The sequence below is a fragment of the Ambystoma mexicanum genome, chromosome 1p, assembly GCF_040938575.1.
Source record: "Ambystoma mexicanum isolate Mex_15411 chromosome 1p, UKY_AmexF1_1, whole genome shotgun sequence".
Taxonomy (NCBI): Eukaryota; Metazoa; Chordata; class Amphibia; order Caudata; family Ambystomatidae; genus Ambystoma; species Ambystoma mexicanum.
The window spans coordinates 215,985,286-216,005,303 of record NC_090921.1 but is presented as its reverse complement, the minus strand read 5'-3'; the positions used below and the strand labels follow the sequence as shown (position 1 = coordinate 216,005,303).

At 45.2% G+C, this 20,018-nt stretch overlaps 1 protein-coding gene across 4 annotated transcripts in view; it reads right to left on the bottom strand.

The window, feature by feature from the left end:
- The window catches only part of LOC138567894 (transmembrane protein 272-like), a 235,437-nt gene that overhangs the window by 70,133 nt on the left and 145,286 nt on the right, over positions 1-20,018 (bottom strand). For all 4 annotated transcript variants that reach the window (XM_069646399.1, XM_069646398.1, XM_069646394.1 and 1 more), the window contains exon 2: positions 13,829-13,946. In XM_069646399.1, the coding sequence (XP_069502500.1) occupies positions 13,829-13,910 (82 nt within the window). In that variant the 5' untranslated portion in view covers positions 13,911-13,946. The remainder of the gene's footprint in view (positions 1-13,828; positions 13,947-20,018) is intronic.

Genomic DNA, 20,018 nt, shown 5'->3' with positions numbered 1-20,018 from the left:
AAGTCATGGCAAACTAACACTACTTTAACAAGGTCAGATTAATGTATTTCTTATTGTACTTTTTTCACAAAGCCTTATTTTGTGCAACTTTCCAGGATATGAAAATCAGGCTCTAATCTAGTGAAATCATATATAGTAGCTATGCAATATCTTCACTGATGTGTAAGGAGATTAATATTTGAGGGCAAGTAGCTGGCCTACAGTAGGGTGTATATGTAGGTACTACCCAGTTCGTTCGATCCTAGACGACCAATGCTGGCAGTGGATCTAGTGCTGCCAAGCAACAACATTTCTACAGATATCAAAATGGGCCCCATCTGGACAACCAAAGCCCCTTTTCTTTGCCTTTGGGCAGTTATGTCTCCCCCGTGAGGTTGCCCTTTTCTATGAACCCTTCTCATCATTGGACAGCAGCTTTTGGAAAATGTATGCACATTTTAAAGCCCATCACTTTTTATGCCTTTTACTGGAGACTCACTGCCTAGCTATATCATATAGAGGGTATCAAGGGTACTTTGAATGCTGTTGCTTCCCAAGAAAGCAGCAACTCCTTCATTGGTGTGCACGGGCAAACTCAAGATGTTCTTCCACAGCACTTCAAGCAGAAATAAGTAGGTCACCTGCATGATGCAACTTCTGATGGCATGAAGGGTGTTATTCCCCAGGCATTGCAAACACGTAAAACCAAGAGAAAAGGGAGTCCAGGGCCAGGGAGTCATTCCACTGTCATTGTGAACACGTGAAACCCAGTGAAGAGGGAGTCCAGGGGAAGGGAGTCAATCCCCCTCGCTGTATGTGGAGAAAAACACAGAGTCAAAGACCTGGAGAAGGGAGTCATTCTCCTGGTAATTGAGTCTGAAAGATACCTGGAGAAAGGAGGCATTCTCCAGGAGCCTAATAGTGAAGAAGCAACTATGGCAATTAGGAATTATGATGTTTGAAGTGGAGCTTTACCCTTTGAGTTCAACTGTGAACTTTTCTGCTTGTTGACATTTTAACCTGGAACTTGTTTGTACCTTGGTAAGTGGTGGAGACCTGGGGAAGGGAGTCATTCCCTCAGGTAAAGGTCCCATCTACAACTGGAACTGTGATTCGCTTTCTGGAAGAAGGGGGACATTCTTCAGGACCAAGAGGATCCCCTACCTCTTTCGTTTAGTTATAAGTGTAAGGGGCAGAAGTAGGGTTTTGGACACAGGATGGTGGACCTTTTGATTTATAGAGACAATCTGACTGAGTCCTTAGTATTTTAGTTGAGGGACATTTCTCCTAGAGCTAGGGAGAGGTAGTTATTATGTTTGTTTCTGGTATAATGAATGTTTATGACAACAATGTCACTTGTGTGTCAATCTCCTCTATCTATACCCTTACACTATCCAAGATTGAGGTTATTTTCTTCCCTGTTTTGTCTGTTAGTCCATCCTTAGATTCTCTTTTATCTCCTTTCCTCCTTCTACTATTTATATTTCTTCTTCTGCCTGCAATGCTGGACTCTACTCTTTCTTTTTCCTCTAACATTTCTGTGATTTCCATCGTTTTAACAACTGGAATGCATATGCATTGCTCTACTTTGAGGCTACAAAAACATTGGTTTCGTCCCTCATTTTGTGTTGGCTTTTCTATTGCTCTAGTCTTCATCTGCTGAGAAGCAAGATTGGGTCAAAAGCCATGAGAAAGTTTCAACTATGAAGTCCCTATGTACCTTTTCCAGGATTTGTTTTAATTATAAAGAGCCACAAGAATATCTAAAGCTCCTTCCATCTTTGACAACGCGCCGGCTGTTTAACGAACGTTAGACTAAACCGCCTTGATGTATTGGAAATAAGAGGTGCTTGGGTGGGACTTCTGGCTCATGAAAGAACTTGCAGAATCTGCTGTGATAAGCATGAAATAGAGTCAGCGATACATGTTCTCACCAAATGCCCCGTAATGAGACCTATCTATGCACATTACTACTCCAAATTTGGGGAAGATCTACATGATATAACCAGTGAATTCTTCTGGCTACGTTGTCTGTCTGGTCAAAGCCGTAGCAAGATCATTGCGATAACGCAGGTATGGAAATGTGTAAATTGTCAGCTGCGAAAATTTGAAAATGATGTCAAATTACTGGAGCAACTGTAAATGGATATTTTGGACAGTTAATTCTGAAGGACTACATGTTCTACCTCTGTTGATCTCATTTGTGGTAGATGATATGCGTCTATATTATTCGGTCAAGTTTTCTTTTACTATGAGTAGATTGTGTTCCTTTTCTTTCTCTGTATTCTTAATGATATGATATGTAGATGAATTTCTTTTGAGCTGATATATTTACCATGCTTTTTTACTCTTATTTTTTAAATTCTGCAAATTCTGCAAACTAATTTTTATTCTATATTTGTTACGTATGTGTTAAAGTTTTTTAAACTGTGTACACAATAAAATGTTTTTAAAAACTAGTCTTCATCTAGGTCTTCCCGTCTATCAGCTTTCACCTCTTTTTTGGTTTGCAATTCCTCTGCTTCTCCATTCCTAATTCTATTTCCCCTTTTTCTTATTCATTGGCTTGCTTCTGAATCTCGTTTACTGTTTAATTTTCTTTGTATTGACTTTAACTGCCTTTATGGGATGTCTCCTCATCTTTCCTCCTTGATGTCTTCCTATTCCACTCCTTGGTCCCTCCATTCTCATGCTCAATTTCTCCTATGTGTTCTTTGTTCTCCACGTGCCCAATCTCTTTTCTGCTCGCTTACTCTCCTTGCACCTAAATACTGGAACACACTGCCTCTTCCTCTACAATCTTTATGTCCCTTTGCTCAATTTCATTCTCGTCTCAAGGATCACTTGTTATTCACTTTAATGTTCATTGCATTGTTTTCCTTAATGTTCTGTACGTATTTTTCTAGTTTGAAAAACTGAGTAACTACAGATATCGCAACACCCCTTAGGCTGGCTACTCTCTGGTGTCAGATAATATATCTTTTCCCCAGGCTCCAAGGAAAAAGAGGACAGGTGCCTCCTTTCCCAAAGTACTGATTGACACTCAATACTCCAGAGGGCAAGGAGGTGCTCGTTAGCTCCTGCAAACCACAAAGTGAGATTTTGTGCAGTCTGTTCAAACATTTGGTCAGTTTCTAACAGGGCCAGCGATGGGTTGAAAATGTTTACTTTTTGACCTTGGAGAGAATGGCATCCCTTAATCGAACACAACTCTATCCTTGGTCCATCGCGGGTCAAGCCCAAGCTTGCAAGAATATGATCCCTGAATTTGGAGGATAGAGTGACTGCATGACTGGCAATTATTTAACAGGCCCCACCCATGCAAGCACCCTACCAGCTTATTCAGGCAAGTCTCTTTCCCATCTTGTTCCAGCCAACACACAACATGCCTTGAGCCTTCAAAGACTCTCCAGGAACACCACAAAGTAACACATTCCATCCCTAACTAACCACCCTCAGACAAATGAATACTTGTTATTTCTTTCTTGATTTTATTTAAACAATATCTGAAACTAAAACAAAAAAACAAAACTCTGTGTGTGTTCTTTGTCGGTATGCACAAGTTGTAGGGATCATTCCTGTGGAAAATTCAAAAAGTACATTTGTGTCATAAATCACCAATGTATCAATTGAAAAGGATACGGTAACCAAAAAAGGATACAATTGGTAGGGTTCTTCCGGATCCTTTTTCACACAACTTAATTGTAGGTAGTCAAATTAGACCTTCCAAATGATACAACTCTCTGACTGATGAAACAGGCAGAGAGATGGATCACTGGAAAGGGCATGGGTATTGTATCAGCCTAGGATAGATAAAGTATCATAAGAAACTGTCCCAAACTCAACTCACTATGATAGCACAGTATTAGCATTAATTCAAAACACTGACCTTATGGCAAAAACTGAAGTATTCAACGAAAGTATCTTGAAGAAAACCAGGAGTTGAACCAACGACAAAGGAGGGGAAGATTAGTAAGGGAGACTTATCCCGAACGGCACGAGGCTCACGCTAGATACCGGGTTGGTGCACCACAGGATAGCGTCCAAAGTACTGTGCACAATCACCTTCCAATAGTTCATGAAATACTTCCTTTCCCACGAAGAACAAAAAATAGAAGTTCACCTGTTAGCTATCACAGGTACCAAAGGTTCAAAGTAGTTCAGAAAACCAAGTGCAGGATTGCACGCAACAGCGTACACGCAGCCAGGACAGCCGCGCTTGAAGACAGCGTCCGCGTGGAGATTTGGCACACAAACAGGATACACGCAGCCGAGGACAGCCGCGCTTGAAGACAGCGTCCGCATGGAGATTTGGCATGCGAACAGGATACACGCAGCCCAGGACAGCTGCGCTTGAAGACAGCGTCCGCGTGGAGATTTGGCATGTGAACAGGATACACGCAGCCCAGGACAACCGCGCTTGGAGACAGCATCCGCGTGGAGATTTGGCACGCGAACAGGATACACGCAGCTCAGGACAGCCGCGCTTGGAGACAGCGTCCGCGTGGAGATTTGGCATGCGAACAGGATACACGCAGCCCAGGACAACCGCGCTTGGAGACAGCATCCGCGTGGAGATTTGGCACGCGAACAGGATACACGCAGCTCAGGACAGCCGCGCTTGGAGACAGCGTCCGCGTGGAGATTTGGCACGCGAACAGGGTACACGGCTCCAGGAATTAGCGTGTGGAGGAAAACACGCTACAAAAGGCCAAAGAAGTTGCTGAAAGGAATGCGAGGACGCGGGTCCAGAGTTCAGCTACAAAACGCCAAAAATGAATTAATCAGAAGCAGCAATCGACGTTTCCACGCTGCTTATGTACGTACTGCCGTGACACACGTGACAGCAACGTGAAAAATGCAGACGTAATTTTCCTGGCAATGCATCGAACAACCTCCATTTCAAATAGAACGGTCTAGTGGTTCTATGGGCGTAACTCATTTTGTATGGAGAGGTTGTTTCCGGTCCAGAGATATGTCCAGCAGGCATGACAATTTGACATTACTAAACATCAGCAACCTGTTGATAAAATGTTCCTCTGGGGGCAGTGGGAGACCACAGCTCTTTCCTCCACTGTATTCCAACATTTTCCACTACTTTCCAGTAAACAGCCCTCGACTCAACACGATTTGCGTTTAGCCATTCCCCAGAGCAGTTTGGGTAAAACTGCTGTTTACAAACGCTGAATGAGGGCACATGGAAAGACAGAGTATGGTGCAGCAAGTGTCCAGCCCCTGGGCTTTTGTGTGGTGTGGTGAAATAAAAGAATGAAACGTCAATACATGTTGAATGAAGGTACACACCTAATAAAGATGAAGAAACATATTAGTCCTTATAAAGCAAACCAATAACATCCTGCTATAATAATTAGGCCAGATCAAGATAACTGTGCTCTTGGGTATGTAGAGATGCGACTCTGTGTTTTAAGTAAGATATTTGCACAGGTGTACGTATTTCCACTTGGAAGATATAAGCCATCCCTTGTGTTCCCTTTTGAGAATTGTTACAGGCAGGTCTAGAGAAGTCCCAGTCCCTCCTAAAGGGAGCCCGGCTCACTTTATAATCTGTGGTAACAAGAAATGACAAGACTGATCAAGTGGTGCCTTAGTTGTTGCTTTAAACTTGTATTTAAAGAAAAGACAAACCTATCTAACCCTGAGTCCCAGTCAAAAGCTCCTACGCTATCCTTGTCACTGCAATCAACACATACTAAAGTTCTGGCTCTGACCGTGAGTTCCAAACCCCTCTTGGTATACCTTGCTTGACTAGCATCTTGGTTTCCAAAGTGCTCGCATTCGTCTGGACGGACTGTACCGTAATGGGGAGTGTAAGGTTTTTTGGAATCAGCCCAAAGTAAATGCGCACATAAACCAACCCCGCTACAAGTTCAACTTTCGTGTTGCAGCCATGAACTCATGCTAGAGAGACAATAATTCAAACATATAAACTTAGCATTTATTTGACAATTAGTTAACACATTCATTTGGCATAAATGGGAAAAGAAGTGCACGTTATAGGTTACAGATACTTAGAGCACAGTCTCACGCTTATTAAAAGTCAACGCCCAGGACCCGGCGCAGCTTCAAGACTGGCCTCTCTCTCTGGATGTCACCCCTCTGATCAGGCACTGCACAGGCTGCTCTAGTCTGGACAACAATCCTTGCACCCTCCTGCTCCGGTCAGACCTTAAGTTAGAACGTGAGAAGTAAGGAATTTCTGCTTGGGGGCAAATCAAAGCCTGGGTGCTTGTTCATGAGGGAGTCCATCCCTCCTCCCTAGGGTGCAAACCTTTGGACCTGTCACTCAAGGTGACTTAGCGTTTCTCAAACTTTCAGTGAAAAACATGTTTTCTAGTGGAAAAAAAACTCAATGGTGCATCCATCCAATCGCCCTGCCCCCTCCCCTCCCATCTCAGTGCCTGTTTACAGCTAGGAAGCGCTGCTCTGGAATGCACCTCATCAGTGCTGCCTGTGTCAAGCTGTTTTTTCTCGTGCAAATGCGTACCCATTTATAATGGATAGCAGAGCAGCTCTTGCGCAAGCAGAGTGTTTTCAGGGAAAGCCGAATACATGTATTGCGATTAACCCTGAGTGAGCATTTCCCGTGCTTTTCTTTTGGAAATGTAGCTCACTAAAATAGGCGCCTACGCACTACTAAACCACCATATAAGGAAGCATAGTCTAAGATTGCCAGCATTCAGTACACTCTTCAAATAAGCTGTCAGCTCTATTTCCCAATACAACAGGCTAGATGCTTAATATGCAGTATGGTGCGCTGAGCTGGATTACCCACCTGCAAAGCATTATTTGATCATTACATTACACAGACTATCAGTCCAGCAAGCTAAAGTACTCCCAGACCCATAATGTAGTGTGCACTGTCAGCGATGAAGAGGATGTCCCCTGTCCTGCCTGAAATTTGACAAGAGTCACCCAAGCCCGACCTGTCCCCTCTGCAGGATACAGCCTCAATCTTGTCCTCCTCCTGAGTCATCTGCTAGGAGATTACCGGCGTCTGCCACCTTGTGCTCTTTGGTCTCCTGCAGCAACATCCCGTGCACCCCCTCCTCATCCTTCTCCTGGGTGCCACCAACACACTTCGCCCACATCTCTGCCTCCTCTCCAACTCCAAGGTCGCAACTCTTTTTTCATAAAATCCTGTAGAGTATGTGCAGACAAAATATCCTCCAGATCCCAATACACTTCGCCAGTTTCTTCCTCTGACACAAAAAATCCCTGCACTGGGATGCCCCCTCTGATGCCCTGGCTCCTGAACCTGTTCACCCGCCTCCACCTGTGGCAAGGAAGAAGCCTCTTGTCAACCTTGCCCCCTATCCTCTACCAGAGCAGTCCCCCAATGACTCTCACACATCTATGGCTGTGAATGACTGACATATACCCCCTCAAACACAAGAGGTACACCATTCTCCTCCAAGCAATACACATTTTTCCATTAAGCACCTCATCCTCGGAGAAGTTGTCCTTTGCCCTTCAACCTATCTCTCAGAGTACAACACCCAGTGCAGCATCATGATTTCAGATCATTTTTAGGACTCATGCTGGATCAAAAAGAATAGGAGAAGTGGCCGGTCTATGCAATAGGGAGAGTGGGGTCTGGGTGGTCATATTCTTTTCAAGAATGTCTTTCCTTTTCCCATCTATTGTTTCCTTGGTTTTGTCGTCGCTGTTAAATTCCTGCCCTATGCACAGGACTCCATTTAGATTTTGCCCTTCCTGTAAAGCATAATTCCCATGGAAAGACAAGCACCATTGGTGCAGTAGGTGTCTTCCCCTCGATCACAATGAGGCGTCCTGTGGGCCTCCTACGCCCTAAAACTGTTCAGGAGTGTTGTGTGAAGCGGTAGGAGGTCTGTGCGATGTTTTAGGCCAAGAGTAACTCCCCCGCCGCCACAGCCGCAGGGTGTGACGAGGATTTTAGCGACAACCAAGGCTCCACTTTGGACACCATTGACTTTACATCGGAGCGTCCTCGCTCTGTGTCGTTCATCCCTGCCCCGATAGGCATGACGAGAGTCCTGCAATGGGGACTGTACATCCCTGCGACAAGGATGCACCCGATCCCCACACAAAGCACACAACCCACGGTTCTGCTTTGGTGGGTCAGTCAAAGCGCTCCAAAGTGCCAACGGGTACGTCGGATAGTTCGGCAACCGTGACAGCGGCATGTGTCTGGGCAGTCCAAGAATAAGGGCACTAGCACCAAAAGCCACGCAGAGGTCGATACGCCTCAGAAGAGAGCGCTGACGCTGCACAAGGCCCTGGTTGTGCTGAAATCCACAGCGCAACCACCTTCACAGTCTACAATACTTCCCTGTGACCCCGAGCATCAGTGATAGTATTGCAAAGATTGTTTTTGTGGTGAAACACAAGGATCAGGCTAAAGACACATCAAAGGACATGTCGAAACAGAAAGAACAGGCTAAGGACGAGTCAAAAGACACGTCGCAACGCCCAGGGAGATGTAAGGATTACACTGAGAGTCCTCAGTCTTTGTCTAAAACTGTAGCTGAAAAATCTCGACGTTCTAGGGAGGAGGATCATCAGGAAGACACCTTTCCTCCACTAGACTACTCTGGTTTCTCATCATTGACCAGAGAGAAGTTTGAGGGGTGCATGACAGACTGAAAAGGTTTGTGAATTTTCTGAAAGATTTGCTCCTAAAAGGCCTTGTGAAGAGAGACCTTATATGCCTATGGCCAAGTTTCAGAGGACTTTTGATACACCTCATGATGAGGACGTTTATGACCTTACTGATGATGAAGTTCCTATTGATCCATATTTACAGGATGATGATTCCTTTGGGGAACCTACTGATGATCCTGCTGATCACGTAGTGGGATGGGAAGATCGCCAAACAGTTGACAACCAACCCTGGACGTCCCCTACCCCTATCCAGAATCATGATACCCTATGTATGGACTCCCCTCTCTCCCCACCAATCCGTCAGGCATCGCCTGTTGATGATCAGATGGCGTTTAACGCCATCTTAAAGAAGGCAGCCGAACACTTCCAAATTGCCACACAGGAGGCTGTGCAGATTCAGACTTTGTTGAAGACATATTAAAGGAGAAGCCTCCTGCCAGTCAGGCTATCCCATTGTTAAATGGTATAAAGAGACGACTTGCTCCTTCGTTGTTGATGCCTGCTCAGACCAGGGTTGTTGATCCAAGAGTGGAGAAGCTTTTTCACCTTTCCCCTACCAAACCCCTCTGCATTAGGGCCATTCCACTCTGTACTCCCTAGTGGTTACGACAATGAGAAAGAGGGTGGGTGTCCCCTTGTCGACAGGCGAAGCACTGCCCGATAAAGGATGCAAAAAAGTTGTACGCACTGGGTAAAAGGGTTACAACTGCTGCAGCATACTCCACACAAATAGCCAACAACTCCACGCTGTTGGCTAGTTACTCGGATGTTCAATGGAACCTGCAGAGGTCCCTGAACCTGTGTGGGCTTGCCTGCTTTTGATTGAATCTGAGGGCAAGCAGGTGAACCATAATATTCTTTAAAATAATTTAGATGCTGCAGAAACAGCGGGAAGGACTTTAGCCCAGGGTACCGTACTAAAACAGCACACCTGGTTGTGAAACTCTTGGTTCAAGCCAGAAACCCAGGCATCCTTTATCAACAAGCCGTGGCAAGGCTGTGGACGAGGTGCTTGAGACAGCAAAAAAGGAACATGAGACTCTAAAGACCTTGCACCAAATTACTCAAAGGCCTTTCCAACAAAGAGGGGGAAGTTCTCGTCGTTCCTTTCATTGGAAGTCTCGCTCCCCTCACAACCAGTATGGTTCAGGAAACAACTGGTCCTCAGGTCAGCGATCTAACACCACCACCCCGTATGCACCCAGAGGACAACGCCGTGGGAAGGGAAGGGGTCATAATTCCACCCCCAGATGCTCCCCGGCCTCAAGTCAGAAATGACTTTCAGATCCGGGTTCCCTCCCATGCCTCCCTGTTTGGGGGACATTTAACATAATTCCTGCATGCATGGGAGGGGATACCAACAGACCAGTGGGTGCTCAAGACCGTTGCCCACAGTTACTGCATCGAGTTTTTCCGACCACCTCGATTCAGACCTCCAAGGTCAAAACGCCTAACACCAGAACACTGACAGATCCTGCTGCAAGAGGTCGAGATCCTGCATGAAAAGGGCGCCATAGAAGTTGTCCCTCTTCTACAGGTAAACAAGGGTATCTATTCAGTGTACTTCCTTGTACCCAAAAAGGTTCTCACCATGCGCCCTGTGCTAGACTTGCGCCCAGCTAACAAACTTGTCGAACCTCAGAAGTTTCATATGGTCACTCTGCAAGAAGTAATTCCCCTGCTAACACAGGGGGATTACATGGCAACATTGGACATGAAAGATGGATACTTTCATATTTCAATGTTGCCGGCACACAGAAAATACATAAGGTTCATGATAGAGAACAAACACTATCAGTTCAAAGTACTCTCCTTCGGCATCGCCTAAGTCCCAAGAGTATTTACAAAGGTACTGGCAGTTACAGCAGCGCATCTGCGCAGGCAATCCATTCCCGTTTATCCTTACCTCGACGACTAGCTCATAACAGGGGGCTCCTATGGAACATGCCTGTCAAAAACTCAAAAGACGATAGACCTCTTATTCAGTCTGGGATTCACCATAAACAAGAAGAAATCCAGCCAAGTCCCCAGTCAAGTCAAGCAGTTTCTGTGAGCTCTGATTCGGACAGAAGAGGGCCTCATCTTCCCCTCCAACGAGAGGGTTCAAAATATGTTGTTTCAGATCCCTCAGAATGTAACCTGTCGAGAGGTGACGGTACACAAGGCCATGCGACTGTTAGGAATGATGGCATCCTGCATTTACTTGGTTCCTCACGCACGGTTGCGCATGCATCCCATGCAAGAGTGGCTCAACTGCCAGTAGTGTCAGGCCAGCGGACAATGGGATGATCTAGTTGTTGTCTCGGCAGCTCTCGTTGTCACTCTGCAGTGGTAGTTGAGGGAAAACCTCTTGAAGGGAAGGTCCTTCACCACCCCCGCAGTAGAGGCCACTCTCACGACGGACGCATCTCTCACGGGGTGGAGGGGCTCACATGTTTCAGCAGACAGCACACAGCGTTTGGTCCCCTGGGTTAGTGTCCAACCACATAAATCTTTTGGAGCTGTTAGCCGTATTCAAAGCACTGAAAGCCTTTCAGACAGAGATGCAAGGGAAGACAGTCCTGATCCTCACAGAAAGCACCATGGTCATGTGCTACCTGAATAAGCAAGGGGGCACACACTCTCCAAGGCTATCCAAACTGTCCCAGAACATTTGGAAATGGGCTCTCAAACACAAGATGTTCTTGTTGTCCCAACACGTTCCAGGGGAACTCAATCTTCTGGCAGACGTGCTCAGCAGAGACTTCCCACTGCCTGTAGAGTACGAATGGCGAGTACATGAAGACATCGTCTCCAATGTTTTCGCAGAATGGGGCTTCCCAGAGATCAACCTGTTCGCACCTCTGGAGAATGCTCAATGCCAAGATTACGCCTCGAGGTACCCCAAGAACTGGTCCAAGGGGAACAATAGTCTCTGGATAGAAGGGTCAGGGAAATGTTATGCTCAGCCCCCCCACGACTCCCCTACTCAACAAGATTGTGCACAAGATGCACCAGGAACCAGTCACCATGATATTGGTTGCCTCAATGTGGGCCCGCCAACCCTGGTTCTCTCATCTGATGGAGATGTCTCTTTCTCCTCCTATGAAACTGCCTTGCCCAGACAACATGTTATCTCTGGACAGGGGGGAAACACTTCACCCATGCCCGCAAACTCTGAACTTAGCGGCCTGGCTCTTGAGGTCATAGAGCTTGGGCATCAATAACTTCCTCAGAGATGCATGGACATATTTAGGGAGGAGAGGAAACCTAACACCCGATATTGTTACTCCAGTAAATGGAAATGCGTTGTCATCTGGTGCAATTCCAAGGGCGTCAGTCCCATTGACTGCTCTCCTACCCATATTGTGTTGTACCTGACTCACTTACTAGACTCAGGCCTGGTTTTTTATTCGTTGAAGGTTCACTTAGCTGCACTCTCAGCCTACACTACGTCCCAACAGAAGGTGTTGTGGTGGAAGATATCAGTTATTAAGGCTTTTCCATTTCTAACCCGGCTCCCGGATGGGACCTAAATGTTGTATTAACTAGACTTATGGGGTCTCCTTTTGAGCCTATGCATAAAGCAAGTCTCTAGGGTCTTACCTACAAGACTGCCTTCCTAGTGGCTATCACTTCAATAAGAAGAGTCAGTGAACCACAGGCCCTTTCAGTTCTAGACCCTTTTGTAACAGTTCACAGAGATAAGGTGGTTCTGCGCACTCACCCTCGATTTGCGCCTACATTTATTTCCAAGTTCCATGTGAACCAGTCTATTGAACTACCAACTTTCTTCCAGAAAAGAAGGAAAGCACCCTACACACTCTAGATGTGCGCAGGACAGTCATATATTACCTGGAAAGAACTAAACCACTAAGAAAGACTAAACAGTTTTTTGTTTCAGTGGCAGCTGGTAGAGAAGGGGATTCTGTCTCTAAATCAGCCATTCCAAGGTGGATTGTCAATTGAATCACACTCTGTTACACCCTTGTTAAGAGAGAACTGCCCTTCAAGCCTAGAGCACACTCTACTCGAGGCACTGGGGCTTCCATAGCATTCATTGCAAATGTTCCCCCAGAGTCCATTTGCAAAGCGGCAACCTGGAGTTCTGTACACACCTTTACAAAACACTCATTCTAGGTCTGATTCTCAGAGGGGACAAACAGTACTAAGACATCTTTTCACTACTGTTCCTTCTCACATCCCACCTCCAACTCTGTGTACTGCTCGCTAGTCAATGCATAGCATGTGATTCTAAGCAGATTAACAAGCATCAGAAGACATGCATTACTTATCGTAATAGCATTTCTGATGGTTGTATCTGCTTAGATTCACATGCGCCCACCCTTCCTCCCCGCTCGAATGGAAGGAACATAGTCGTCTCAGTACTTTCTCTCTTTATGTACTCACTCACGATAGTCATAAGGCTCCCTCACGGCAGAAAAATACAATCCGAGGGACCTCGATGCGTGAGGGATTTTGGGTACACTACACGTCACGTTAGGGATAGTGTTACAGGCACACCCATGTCGACATCCCCTTTCGATCCTTGAAAGACAAGATGCAATACTCCACGGTTACCACTAGATGTCTGACTATATGCACAGAATGTGAATCTAAGCAGATAGAATCATCAGAAATGCTATTACGGTAAGTAATGCATGTCATGTGGGGAACACATAGAAGAGGTCACACAAGGTGAGGACCAAACAATCAAATTGGATTAGGAATACAAATCTGAAGAGGGACTTTTATGCTTTCTAAATTTTTGGGGGGCTATGTTTTCTAGAGTGACACAAAGGGGAAAAGAAACAGGGCAATGAAAGGGAGTTTTAGCTGCATGTTAAAACCTTTCATGGGGGAAGGTAAGTTTCAAAAACAGAAAGGCGACAAAGGTGGCAAAATAAACCTACAAACAGGCAACAGGGTAGAACTAGGAATCACTAAGCACGAAAACAAGAATACATTACAAGACAACCAAACTTCTCTTTTTGTCTGTGGGTAAATCCTTAAATATTATATGAGCCTACCAAATATAGGCCAAGGGATTTGGTACTGGCCGCAAGATCAACCAGGTGGAAGTTCGTCCAACCTTTCCTCAGACTATAAGTAGCCTGGCATTGCTAATATCGTATGGTGGGTCTTGGAGGTGTGACACATTGAATAGCCTCACAATTATGGTTCTCCCCCCCATAGCTAATATTACCTGACATTGCTGGAGGCACGCTGTACTCCCTGTATGCATTCATGAGGGGGGTATTTGGGGCTTCTCGTGCCGATTCATCCATGTTTCCAACTTAGTCTTCGCTGTGTCAAGGGAACAACTGTGGAGAGAAAGAGTGAAGGTGAAATGCTGAAAACAGGATCAGGTTTACCACTAAAGTTGTTCAAAGTATGTGTTGCACAACATGGAATTATAGACAGAATAGGTTTTTAAGCGTTATTTAAAAACCCAATAGGGAATCCCCTTGAATGGAACTACTCAGAATTGAAAAGGCCAATAAAGAGAACCCCAAGAGAAGGGCATTCTCAGTATACTCCCCCGAGACTCTGGAAGAATATGGTGTGGTCCTTCAGCTAAGAAATTACCCCACCTTAACTTTCAGAGTAGACACGCAAACTCATCACGTCTTTATAAGGCTTTCTTTTCGGTTCGTTTATCTCTCTTGGCTGCTCTCCCTCCCTTGTTCCGACTACACCCCAGGCCGCTTCAACCATTAGTAGCCAATGTGTACTATCATTCAGCAGTGTGGGGTATGCCTCCAGCCAGCATCATTGTCAAACATCCTTCAGCTTGCAATGTAACCGCTCTGCATAGAACAAAAAGCCCACTAGCAATCTCTAACTAAACAAAATGGAGGAGGCAAGTTTGGCAGTTTGTATGGCTATTGGAGAGAATGCTTAAGTGCACAAAAAGATACCACTTTAGTCATCAACAAGTGCAAATTTCAATAACGCCCAAATAAATGTATGTGTTTAATATACTTCCAAATGTAGCCTGAATGTTTGATACATATGGTTTGTCTCCACCAAATGCCAACACTTTATATTGTTTTTGGCGATATGGTGGTGCAACAAAGAGCAGAAAAGGGAAAGTGCGTTGAGAAGATTAAAACGTGGTTAGTATGACACCTGATGATGCTATTACCATGCATTGGCTGCGTTACACAATTTTGTGTTTGGTGCCCTGCTGCTCACAATGCTTCTCCTGCCAGCATTTCTCAGTACACGCATGAGCAATATCACATCCCCAGACATGAGGAACAATGTTCCACTAAAACAGTAGCCTGATGTAAGGGCAAAGCCATTGAGTCCCTACTATACCAGAGTGGGGTGTGGCATACAAAATGGAAACAGAAGGGATCTGTAGGAAGATGGCACTACAACACAATGACAAACTTGCACCACTTAAAAAGAAGTGAGTTTGAGCCTGAATGGGACAGATCTAAGACAGAGTGGAAGATAATGCAAGCGAACATGTGAAGGCGCTCTCAGATCCCAAGATGTGCCCAATGCAAGAAGTACATATTTTCGGGGGTTATTGTCTGTCTGGTAGAATGTTCAAAGGAAAAAGAAACAACGATCGATGTTGGGACTGTGGGACAGTCGTGGCTGGTGAATTTATTTATTGGCTGGGCATACAGTTTCCCCACAGATAGTTTTTGTTTTAAATTGTTTTATTGGTTTCAAACTAGTACAATGAAGTAACAAAAGAAACCTTTAACAGTATAAAAATCCCACAATTCCATAATAACAGTTTTTCCTCCTATAAAATGAAAAATGACAGTGGAGAAATAAAAAAATCTTCCCTCAAGACAACAGAAGCAGAAAACAAAAAATGCCAAAAACTTTAACAACATCCCACCCACCTCAACGGATCCGCACTACTGCCCCAAACTTCAGCGATTTACACGAACACAGACTCCAACTTACTGCACATCTTGTGGGCAGGTTCGGCATTACGGCCAACTACAGAGTTCACAAATTTGAGCAGGCCCAAGGTCCGACCTATCTTATTTCCCATTAGCAACCAGTCCCAACATTCCTCCACAGATAGTGATCCTGTCCTCCCCAGATGTTCTCCCATGTATTGGAATCTAGGCTCAGATAGTGCGTGACACTCCATCACAATGTGGAAGAGTGACTCTACCTGTTCCACTCTTATCACAAAATCTGCAGAAGCTGTTTTCAACCCAGACTTGATGTCGTCTCAACTGCATCTCACGGGTGGGCACCGCATTTAACTGGCATCGCAAAAGAAGGTCCCTGTAAAATACTGAGGGATATTTGGAAAGATAGGGGGGCAGATCATTCAGCCCCCTTTTTTCCACCCACCATCTAAATTTCAAGGGGTCAATAGATCTTGCTTCACTGGTGTTAATCCAATCTACTCTTTCTAGAGACTCCTTGTATTTGAGATGATTTACCTTCAACAGATCAACGTCCACCCCAGCATTGGACAACGTCCCGCTCATTTTAGCGAGCCATAAGTTCCAAGATCTTTCAATTGTCATACTCAGGGTTATGGCAAATGCTGGTGGGCCGTCTGTTATAATACTTTTCAGATACAAAGAGATCTCCTTCCACAGGACGATGGAGGCCAGTGAGGACAATCGTAATTCATGTCGGATATTGGCTATCGGTAGAAACTTAGAGAGTCTTAGTACGCTACACCAGAAATATCACTTTAACAGGGGCCACACTTTTTCACTTAGGTTGAGTAGTGTTTCTGCTCCATACGTGAGAACTTGCGTCACCTTCTGCCTGCAGAAGATGAGGACAGGTATGATTGAAAAGGCCCCATAGTGCTTGTGGATGGCAAATTCCTAGATTTGTCAGATTTTTTAATTTGTTTCTTAGCCACTCCAGTTGTGCCCTTTCATTTGTGTTCTTATTTATTTCAACTCCCAAGTATATAATAATCTCTACTACTTCTAACCGGCATTCCTTAACCCTCCACGTGAAGGACATCCTCTGTTTCCTTCTGGCTGATGACATGATAAGTATTTGTGATTTTTTTGCATTCATTCTCATGCCATTTCTGGTCAAGTACTTGTTGAAAGCTGTAACTCTGTGCTGCAGGCCTTCGGCTGTTTGATCGAGGAAGACTTAGGGCTTGATTCATAGAAGTGTTTTATAATGGCGCAATCCCATAGGAAAACATTCCATGAATCAGGCCCTATATCATCTGCGTAAAGCAACCATGGGAGCTCAAAGCCAATCAGCTTGTTTGGAAATGCTCGAATGGTCTCCTGTGAGCCCCCAAGGTCGGACAGATACAGGCTAGATAGTAAGGGAGCAAGGGCGAAGCCTTGTTTTAGACCGCGAAAAGTCATGGGGTCTCATTACGAATCCAGCGGTAGCCGTGCTGGAAAAACCAGCAGGCTGCCACCGGACCAGTAATTCCATTCCGACTCCGTGATTGTCAGAATCACCTGGGCATTACAACCCCGGTGACCCGGTAATTCTGGAGGCAGACTTCTGTAAAGCTCCATTCCCATGGAGTCCCATAGTACTCCATGGGGATGGGGACCATGGAAACACTGGTTCCGTTTATGACAGAGCCAGTGTTTCCATGTCTGCCTGCAGGCAGGTGGTGTAACTCCCGCCAGGTCAGACCAGGCGGGAGTGATACTTCCCGCCTCCAGGACTCAGAATCAGCTGGTCCGGAAACAATGGTGGCAGCGGATTTACCGCCACTGTTGTTTCCGGACCGGCTGACTTGTAATGAGGCCCATGAGATTTCTCAACATCAATCCCCCAGCTCCCAGAATAATCTGTGTGGATGTTCCTGTATACAGAGCCTGAATAGCCACCAGAATGTATGCAGGGCATTTCCAGTTTTTTTATTTTACCCACAGGCGATTCCGATCCGCGCCATGAAATACCTGATGTAAATCTAAGAAGGCCATGTATATAGTAGATTTGTTTTTAATCGACCTCCGCTTCAATAGGTTAAGGACAAATAGATTTAACAATGTCCCTACCCCCTTTATGAACCCTGTCCGTCTGGGGTCCAGTATTCCCAACGCGGTTGCCCAGGCATTCAGATCTCAGAGGACCACTGAGGCAAAAAGCTTGCCTAGTGAATACAAGAGGGCAATAGGGTGATAGCTCTTTGGATCAGCCCCATCGCCCTCCTTGAACACCGGGACAACTCAAGCCTCCCGCCGTGAGTCAGGAACCTGTCTATTCACCATTACCTGTTTGAACAGGGACACAGAGATCTTCGCCCATGCTTCAGGGCTGCTCTTCAGTTCAGAATTGGACACGCCATCTGGCCCAGCTGCTCGAGAAGAGCTAAGCTTCATAATAGTCAATCTTGCTTCAATTAAATCACAATTGAAGCTCCAGCCCATTTTCTCTCTGACCCCTTTAGTCGGAGGTTTAGCATTCTCTCCCGCAAATATTTTACAATAATGGCTAACCCACCCCTCTTCAGTGACACCACCCATCCTCTGATCTTTTCCTAGAGTTACCACCACTATTAATAAGCTCCCATACATTGCAGGAGTTTTTCCCGCAAACTGCCAGCAGCATTCTCTCCGCATCATTCTGGGCAAGTGTGGCTCTATGTGCTGTAGCCCAGTTCTTATAGGCCTGTCTGCGCTTCTTAACCAGCTCTTCAGAATCTAGTGAGTTCATGCGCCTGAGTTTCCTCACCTCCGCCCTACAGGCGCTGCGGGCTCTTATTAGCTCAATGTTGTAAATATGTTTATGGGTATGATGGATTTGACCCCCTCTACTTCCCCTCTGTTAAAAACCTTGCAGGATCCATTCGTACTCCACCAGCCTACCATTTATCACAACTAAAGTCAGCGGGTTAGCACGTCCTGTCTCAACCCACTTTTCTACATGTCATAAGACAGAACATGTTTATTTTAAAAGTTATTCCTCAAACTCAGTTCCCTACAGTTCTCTAAATGTCCCTAAAGAAAGACTCTCTATCCCTGGGTCTATGTGGCTAGCCTTGGTAGTGCGCTGTTGTATCGCATATCAAGGTTAGGGGATAGAAGAGAAAAGCTTGCCTTGTCCTCTCCCACTACTTTCTTCATGTACTAAAACTAGGAGCACACTATGGAAGTCAATTCTTCTTATTTTTATTCTTATTGCTTCCAATAGGTGTGACTTATCAATTTTCTAAAAAGCATGTGGATTACACGGAAGGCGTAAAATACCGGCACCGCCTTGGTGGAAAGGGGAATTACCGCCCTATTCCAAGGTTGGTGGGGCGGTAATTCCCCCTTCCCCCCATTGCCCTTCCCCATTACCATTTTTGCCCCATAGGGCATAATGGGAATGGGGAAGGTGCTAATTACGGCACCGCAAATTGCGGTACCGTAATTAGCTCCCTGGTCCCTTTGCAGGTTGGTTTTTAACGTCTGCAAAAAGCAGGCGTTAAATTCTCCAACCCGCAAAGGGACCTCGGTAAAATACCGGTAATGGTAAACCCTTACCGCCTACCGTATAATGAGGCCCATAGAAAACAAAGTTGGTTACCGAATCTCCATAATTGGGACACTCCACTAATAATAAGCAGTCAAGCACAGGGGTGAGTATTTATACATCAAGTATGTTGACAATATGAGTACAAGACAATTTGCACTCTAGAAATGAATCAGTCACACATTAATTGGGAACCATTTATCAACATGTTAAAAGCCATGAAGATACAGGGACTACAATACCATAATACATAAGTGACTCCTTGAGAGGTAAGCCCCAATGCATTAGGAATAATAACAGCACTATTTTCTCTAGTAATGATATGGACTGATAGTCCCCCCTCTGTATTCCCCTCTCTTAGGGTTTGAAAAAGAAAACTGAAACTTCCCACGACACAAGTGAGATCCCTCCCAAAACAAGACTGATGGCGCACAAGAAAATGAATTTGAAAACTGTCTTTTTTAATTTTGTTTATGTGTCGTCCACCACATACATGGCCACAAATACTGAAGAAAGCGGAGAGTGGGTCTAATTCCGCTGAAACCGCTTGACGTATAGTGGTTCGGGCCGATTACCCAACCTCCTTGACTCACAAGAATAATAGTGAGCCGGGCTGAGTCACATCTTTAGATCAGCAGCATGAACTCAGATGGATATGCTTATATGAAAAGAATTGAATGTCCAGATGCCCACATGCTTTTTAGTAAATTGATAAGTCAATCCCATGGCCTAGCCATGTTGATAAGAGGGGAATTTTGGATGTTGGAATTTTCACTTTATTCATCCCCCAATTAAGCTCGACCAGAGGCATAACCTTGTGCTTATATTGGCCTACGGTCACCTGCACAATAATTGATAGCAGGTCATGATCGCTTTGTGGCAGAGGAATTATTTTAAAATTAGAGACCCTCCCTCCCAAGTTACATGACACAAAACAATAGTCCAGACAA